Source organism: Anneissia japonica, unplaced genomic scaffold (assembly GCF_011630105.1).
Source record: "Anneissia japonica isolate Jap-2015-1 unplaced genomic scaffold, ASM1163010v1 scaffold287965_len1858130_cov191, whole genome shotgun sequence".
Taxonomy (NCBI): Eukaryota; Metazoa; Echinodermata; class Crinoidea; order Comatulida; family Comatulidae; genus Anneissia; species Anneissia japonica.
In genome coordinates, this window is record NW_022748342.1 from 1,205,972 (window position 1) to 1,214,997 (window position 9,026).

Genomic DNA, 9,026 nt, shown 5'->3' on the forward strand with positions numbered 1-9,026 from the left:
AATGTCATATAAATTTAAAATTAATTAGCAAATTACATATTTTTATTGTAGAAATCATAACTACATTTTCCTAAATTAAATCCAATACTATTAATTTAATTCTATCTTAACCCCTTTTTCTCAACCATTTTTTATTAAATGTTTTTGATTGGATCTATTCATTTATATTGGATCTATTAATATATATTTTATATATATATTTTATATTTGTATAGGCTATTTAAATTTTTAACAGTTGGTAGTTAAGAGTTTTATTGTTGATCCTGGGACTTGTGGGAGAGCAGTGTTCAACACTGCACAGGCCACCCAGGTTAAAGAATAAATAAAAAATAATCTTATTTTTACATTTGTATGTATCTTATATGTGATGTTTAAATGTTTTCTCCCACTTACTTATAATATTAATGAGAGATTGCAAAAAAAGTTCTTTGTATTTCGTATTTCAAGACTTTGCGTTTCAAGCGTATAGAAATTTTCCGTAATATGTGCTTTACAAATACACAGCCTCCGGAAGCTATAGCCTTTAAAACGATTAGAGGAATAATTTAATCGATTATAAAGTAATTAATTTTACTAGGTCATGAAAAATAAAGTATAAAAACATAAAAAGTAAAAGCTATCTTTCCTTTTATTCAAACATAGAGCTGAAAATATTCATAAACAAATCAAAGTGTACTATATTAATTCAGTTTTATTTGACAAACTAAGATATTCCTAGTTAGTACATCATGGAGGAAATAGAAGTATTTTTATTTCCCGTGACAAGTATGAATTTATAAGTTTAATAATTTATTGTGTTTATTTAATTTTTGAATTTATTATTTTTACCTAGCAGCCCGTCAGTAAAAGTCATCTGCGCATGCGAGAACGTTAAGGTAACCTCGTCGAGTAGATTTGGAACGCAATTTGGCCAAATCTACGTATGCAGAGAACGTAGGACGCCAGGTGGGACGGTCACGCATGAGTAATTCCGTTCTAGCACAAATCGAAAGCTCCCTATACTGTTAGTAGTGTTGTTTGTAGTGTGTGGTCACTCCTTTCCCGGAGTAAACATGCATTGGTACAAAAACATATTATTCGTATATGTTTGTGATTTAATGGTGTTGAGATGAGATTAGTTGTAAAGCACATTTGATTTCTCTGTATGATGAAGCCATAAGCAGTGTAAATGTCAACTGTTTTCAAAGAATCAGTCAATAACCGTCAGAAATCTCAAACATGGGACGGAAAAGCACAAAGTAATTGACAAGTAATAAAATATGAGACAAACTCTTCATTAGCCGTTACTATAGCTTTAGCTACTTAGGTTGAATAACATATAGTATAATGTTAAGTCGGTAGGCCTTATTGTCCATGAATTCTTCAACAAAGCAGTCTCTTTCACCTTATTGCGCCGCAGAAGGAAGTTCACCAAGTACTACATGGTACAACAGAGCCATTGTCACATGTTAGCTATGTCCTTTTTTTGCCAACTTGTTCATTCGGTAAACAAAGCCGATTCTTTAGACCTCATAGAATTGAGTAACCTCAAACTATTGAAAAGTATTCAAGCGATTGAGCTTTAAGATCTACGTCATCGGTTTACTGAAATGATTAGGTCTACTCAACCCCCGTACGTACCGGTACTTAAACTCGCTCGAACTGAAAATAATTGCGGAGATTCAGTGTGTCCAAATCTTGCAAACGTGGACATTTTGTGTGGAGTCCACTTATCGGCGATTGAAATAAGTAGGACTACACGCGTTCGTAACTATTTATGAACGATTGGCGATTATGTCGAATGGATAAGTGGTAGGCCATATTTAATACATTTTTATAACTAAGGAACAGGAATATGAAATGTGGCTTGAAGAATGGACCATGACTTTATTGGATTCCTCATTTAAGTAAGTATAGAACAAAATTCCTACTACTAATTCATAGTGCGAGATCTGCAAAGAAAAAAAAGGCATTATATTTTGGTCAGATACTATATTATTGTGTTATTTGGAAGCGAATAATACTAGTCTGTATTGGCACTTCTAATATAAAATATATTTTAGATACCGTAATGTCTGGGTGGAAGATTAAGGTGTGTTCACGTAGGCCTGCTGTGGTAATGTCATATACCACAAACAATTTCGTATGACAAGGCCGAAGTGTTGAGTATCTGTGGTTGTGATCTTAGTTGCATTTCTATAGGCTCTACTAATGCATTGAATGACTAATTGTTCCACTGATTATGTTGTTTACTTAAGAAGCATCTTAATAACCACTATAAACATAGGCCTATAATTAATTTTAAGTTCTCTATCTAATATCTGTCTCTTATACACATCTAGATGTGTATAAGAGACAGAATTAAAAAACCTTCGGATACAAATACGACTGCAGGATCTGTAATAGTGTTGGAATGTGCTGTAAATCATCTTGGGGACGGTGAGATGAAATGGTTCAAAGTTGAAACAGGAGCATACATCATGATAGGTCTTCAAGCTAGCATTTCAGCCTCTGAGGATATTCAAACTCGTTATTCTATCGTTGGTGGAAAAGATGCCTACAACAGAGGTCAGTACCTGTCTCTTATACACATCTAGATGTCACCCTGGGTATAGTTCGGAGGTGATAACCACAATATGGTTAAGTCTGAACAAAAGAGATTCCTTCTTGTAGAGAGTACGGTATACTTACACTTAATAATGAAATTCTTTATTCAGCAATGATATACTTTAAAATATGTACAAATGTAATGTACAGACCTATACAGTATATATTTTTAGCAAAATGGGTGTTCCAATTGCAACAATATTTTGAACAAAAGATTTGGGTTTGAATAACTTCAGTTTCAGTTTATTTATTAGATCAACAAGGTCGGGGGCAGTTTAAGCAAACAAATCACTTTTTCAAGTCAGCTGCCCCCCCCCCCCTACTTCCGGTTTCTTAACATTCGATTTATATGCCTATTTGAGACAAACTAATGGGCTATTCAAAAAGTAGTCGTAAATCGATGTTATAATATTGAGTGGTAGTTGGCAGTAAGGTTTCGGACTTCCAACTGAAAAGTCGCGGCTGGTCGTTTAAGTGTCTGATGAGCGCAATTTACCTACGCCTAAGTTGCTTCACAATCCACCCGAATGTAATTGGGTATAGACCTATACAGTACGTGAGTTAGTTCATAGCACAGAGTAAGATTAAGATTAGTACGACCATGGGGGAACATGAATTATAAGTTGACGACCATGTACAACTGGAATACTCCGTTATTGTACCAGTGGTTGCCTATGGAAACAACGCATCTGAATAGAAAAGATTGGTTGATTTAGATTCAATGTGGTTCATTTCGATCTTAAGATCGGATATATCTTGATTAACACCCGGAATACGGAAATCTATAGCCATAATCTTCTTACTATATCAAAGCCCACTTTGTGTTAGAAAGAATGAAAACATTGTTTGTAAATTTCTCCGATTGGGCGAAAATAACAAAGAAGTACTAGAAGTACTATCATTGTCAATACATGTTTCAAATACTTCGACACAAGCCGAGATTTTCATTGTCATGGGTCTGGTTGAGTATAAAATTCTTCTTTGTTAAGCTGAGATTTTGATTGTTTGAGTTTTTTTCATATACCTTTGTCAAGCTAAGATTATTACAGGAAATAAATATTTTCCCAGTCTGAATTTTATTGCTCAGATATGTAGCAAAATGAAATGTTCACTACCGATATATTTTGTTTGTACACATACTTTGCTTAACCAACAGATGGTACCTGTTAAGTGAGAGAAACTTAAACACATATATAATCGGATTATTTCCTATTTCTCCCTTACTAAAAACAAAACTGAAAATATGTATTCTTATATAGATAAACATTAAATAGGTCTAACCATAGAGGTGTTATTGATACCTCCATGGTCTAACTATGGTACATAGTGTGAAAAATACAATGTTGAGCAATTGTGTTTTTTGAAAAGGCGGAACATATTAATTACGGGGCGGATGCAGGATTTGGCAGTAGAGGGTACGTAAGAGTCCACACCACCTCATGGTTGGAGCTGAGTTTTAAACATTTTGAGAATAAGGACTTGCAGGTGCCCGGAAAGTACACTTTTATACATAAAACAATCTTACCAGTAATTCATATTAAAAATACAATACAACAATTATTTTTATTAGGGGGTGGGATCCCGCATCCTCCTACATCCGCCCCAGAATTAGAGTTATTTTCCTTGAGAAAAAATTACACATGATTCTGACGTTTGGCTCAGTAGAGTATCAAAACGTTCGGAAGTTCCTGGGTCCAAATCCCGATTGTGACAAAACGAGGTAAGCTCAGTCGACTAAATTGGTGGTAGTCGCCTCATTAAATACTAAACCCAGATCTTATGCAACTTCGTCACTGGTTCAATTCAATATTGTCTGCTATACCCAGTCGAAAGACTGAAATTTAAGTTTCAATAGCACACCGTCTTTCTGAAGAAACCTTTCAATTAGGCCTTTAGTCTCGCCTGCAAGAATGACTCTTCCAAAAATATTACTTGATCGACTCAATAATGATTGTTTCAAGCTAGCACCCATATATAGCACAACAGGGATTCCTTGGTTTTGTACATCGTTTTCAATGACAAGACAGGTCATTTTTGGGTATTTTCATCAATTTCGGGTTGATCAAACGGAATTCGAAACTAAACATTATGTATAAGATAAAGTTCAAAATTCTAAAGCTCATGGAAAAAGTTGGAATCACTTCTATGCTCTGCACTGCATAATTTGGTCCCAATAAAAGCTGCTTGTCAATCTTGCTTTGTGCTTGTTGGTTCTGCAATTGTGTTACATCTGTCTACTATACTTTTGTAGAATGAGTCGATATAGGCCTATACGGCTATTTATAACGTTTTTCTTTTCATTTATTGCAGATTGGCGACATCGGCGCATAAACAAAAATATACTTGATCTACTGCCACTGCGGACTACCATACTGTACGGATACTATGCAAGTGCTAATAATTCTCACGCTACTGCTTTCAGCATTTCGCTGCTTACTGTCACAATCTGCATTCACAAGTTCTCCATCTGACGCCGTTTCTGTCGTAGACGGAAATGTTACCTTGCAATGCTCTGTGAATAGTATTTCACCAGGAGATCTCTTGCAATGGTACAAGGATGGTGATGGATATGTAACCCAGGGCATAACGACTTTTCCTCCTTGGGTACAACGCGCGCACATTGAGGGTGATAGTGCGGCATATAACCGGGGACAGTACAATCTAGTAATTTCCCGTTTGCAAGAAAGTGATGCTGGTGCATACAGGTGTATATACACAGCAGTAGGGACTAATCCCATTGGTACAAGGGCAGCCATCGTAACTGTGCTTCATCAACCGAACTGTTCCCAAAACCCAATGCCAGTTGGGATCAACGAAGTAGTAGAATTAACCTGTACAACAGATGACCTAGTTGTAAACAGTGATATTGATTCATATACACAGTGGACACTAAATGGCGTTCTTCTATCGATGGATGCAACCTTTCGAAAGACTCTTTCAGGGAATGATAATTACGAAACATATATTTGTGAGGCAGTTATCACCGGGCACCCGGATATTGTTCGTACCTGTTCTATAGTACCTTTAGCTATACCTCCGTCAGCACGGATCTCTCCATCTGGCACAGTTGTAATGAATAAAGGCAGCATGATGAATTTCACTTGTTTTTCGATTGCTTTCCCACATATAGCGAGTATTGATTGGCTTATAAATGAAGAATCTGTTATCAATTATTTGGATGTTTTTGAGTATATGTTCAGCACAGACAGAAGTAACTTTGCTATTACTATTAAAACAGCTGAAGATGTAACACGGTATTACAATATAAATTGTCGCGTTTATGATCCGAAAGGATATATCGGGGATTCCACGCCAACAACGATTATGGTTGAACCAATGGTTACCGTAGCAACTTTACCTGCAATGCCTTCTTTACCGGCCGTTATACATACTACAACTTCCCTACCAACTCTGACTTCAGTAAAATATACAGTTTCCTCATCTGTGTCTCTGGTGACGTTTATTAAAACACCTTCGGATACAAATACGACTGCAGGATCTGTAATAGTGTTGGAATGTGCTGTAAATCATCTTGGGGACGGTGAGATGAAATGGTTCAAAGTTGAAACAGGAGCATACATCATGATAGGTCTTCAAGCTAGCATTTCAGCCTCTGAGGATATTCAAACTCGTTATTCTATCGTTGGTGGAAAAGATGCCTACAACAGAGGTCAGTACTCACTGCAGATTACTAATGTTAAAGACAGCGATAGCGGAACGTATTTTTGTTCCTATTCGTCGGCTGACTCGACATCTTTTTCGTCAAATTATGCTGAACTTATGTTACTGTCAGCGCTAGTTTGCCAGCAAAGTCCTGATCATGCACTGCCACCTGGCACAATGGTCTCCATGCAGTGTATGGTTGAAGATCAAAGGGAGAGAACCACCGTCACATGGTCTAACGACCTTGGAATTCAGCTTACAATCGCAGAAATTAACAAAGTCACTTACACATTGATCTTGCAACCGACTGATAACTTTCGTGTTTTCACTTGTGCAGCTGTGTCAGACAATGATGATATTGCGAGAACTTGCAACCTCATTCCTCTTGCTATTCAGCCTGTCGTTAAAATCACTGAAGAAAGTACAGAGGTTTCAGGGGGGCTCGCAGTTAATTTCACCTGCCAAGCTGAGGCAGAACCATATGTCTCCAGCTATGAATGGTTGATAGATGGCATGGAACTTGACACATTTAATGAAACATTCGAGATAAATGTCATAAATAGTGAAGTACTAGAACTCGTGGCAATCAATAATGGGGAAAATACAGCCATCTACAATATCACGTGTACTGTGTACATACCATCTGGTCATAGCGTCACATCAGATGGTGTGGCCTTGCTTGTGTCTGACAGAGGCTACAAAAGCTTCGTTACAATGCACAATGATACTATAACAGTGGTTACTGTGATTGTAATTAGCCTGCTTGGAGTTATCGTATTGATAGTAATCATATTATTATGCTACCTGAAGTTCTGGTATGGACGACGGAGGGAATTGTCGCTAAAGGGTTCAATAAGCTTCAGTCAACAAGCCGTCACCGGTGAAAGGTATGGCACAAGACCGTCGGTGCAAATTCATCATATCGATGCCTTTCGTGGTGCTGAAGCCATCTATGCATTACCGGTCAAGGTAAGAAATGGAAAGAAAGCAGCAAAGAAGGCGACAAAAGCCTCACGAGAGTCAGTATATGAAAATTCAGCAGAAAGTGATAAACAAGTGAAAAGCGTGTCAAGACCGACAAGTGAGTACATGAATTTTAACCACGAAAATAAAGAAGTTATTCAGCCTGTAGGCTTCCCAAATTTTGGATATTGTCCAGATTCACCGACCAGCTCCCGACTTGATATATCGACCCTTCCGACGAAGCCTACAGTTGCGCCGCGGCCTGAAATAAAAAGACTTTCTTCTTTTGAGCCTCTGCCAGACGTATGTAATGCAAGGCAGAGTGGTTGTTTCGAACTTCCATTTAACGCAACTCTGGAAGAAGAAAATCAAAATATTGATAGAGTGCAAACAGATGAATTAATTTATTCGAATGAGCCTGTTCATCATGTTCGTCGTCAAATTTATGACGATTTTGATTCGGATTCTTTCGACTCCGACTCGGAAGACGAAACACATATGTAATCATGCGCATTCCGATAACAATACAACTGACAGAATTAGGGGGAAAAATTGTTGTTGTCTAAAGCTATTACAGATAACCTTTTTAAAGAAGTTATTATTTCATTGACATAGGAACATTTAGATGTTTGTATAGATGTTATCATTCTTTGTTTACCCGTTTTTAGAGAACGATACGATATTTTACACTAACAAATTTAAAAAATGATCTCTCAGAATTGTCTAGACCAGACCAAAATTCTTTTCCACAAGGTAATTTATTGACGGTATCACAATAATATATAGTTTGAGAGCAAAAAAATAGTTATTAGTTAACTCATACTCCACTTCTTTTTTATAACTATGCAATATAAAGGTTAAATTATATTTTTGTATTTCAAATAAATGATACCAGTACTGGTGCTCAAAACAGAGTTATATTTATAGTTATATACTTTACAAGAAAAGAGAAATAGGCAGAAAGTTTGTAGCAGGCCTACATACCTGTACGATGACACTGATGATGATAATTATGAAATACAGTACGGTAATGAGAATGTAAACGCTTTATACATACAAAATAAACCTAAGGTAGCCTACCATTATACATTGAAAAATAAAATAAAGCGTTGAATGTGACGGGTCATATAGTATTTAGCGTTGTTTTTTTTTTCATTTTATAGAATAAGATGAACATAAATAATATTAAAAGTACACAATTTATAATTAACTTTTTTAACACTGTAAGTTCAGGTGGGCAAAACTGTTTCATAAGGATTTTAAAGTGTAGAAACAACAGTAGAGTTTACGTAGGCCTATTTAAATACAGTAGAACCCCTCCTTTGGGACACCCCTATTCAGGGGACCCCCTATTAACCCGGACACTTTTCCTTGAAACGAGGGGCAGTATATCTGTTAACATTACAGCCAACACTTATTGAGGGGACGAGGACATTTTCTAAGTGTGCAAAATGGTCAAATCAATACAATTTATCCCCTTTTAAGGGGACACTTTTTTTTATTGTATCAAAACAACTTATACAGTAGTCTCAAAATAATTTAAAAAAAAATCTTTCAAATTTTTTGAGCAATAAATTAACACCAAAGCATAATTTTCCTTCTCGAACTTTAGAATGCGTACTTCGTATAAATACAATCTTGTCAATTTTCACCATTAACTATGGGGATTTTTTGTTTTGTGTATTTTCACATACCGGTACTACAGACTAATGTATACCGTACAGTAACTTGCTCCCTGGCTTCTACTTAAGACGTTACTCTATTTATGTTGTTCTCTCTTATACATCAAATAGAAAGCTCAATATTTGAAAAAA

At 36.2% G+C, this 9,026-nt stretch overlaps 1 protein-coding gene across 1 annotated transcript; it reads left to right on the forward strand.

The window, feature by feature from the left end:
* Positions 1-1,599: 1,599 nt before the first annotated feature.
* LOC117120816 lies at positions 1,600-8,750 on the forward strand. The gene is made up of 2 exons (XM_033265892.1): positions 1,600-1,886; positions 4,897-8,750. Exon 2 carries the CDS (start codon positions 4,972-4,974, stop codon positions 7,714-7,716), a length of 2,745 nt encoding a protein of 914 aa, XP_033121783.1. The 5' UTR covers positions 1,600-1,886; positions 4,897-4,971; the 3' UTR covers positions 7,717-8,750.
* The last annotated feature ends 276 nt before the right edge of the window (positions 8,751-9,026 follow it).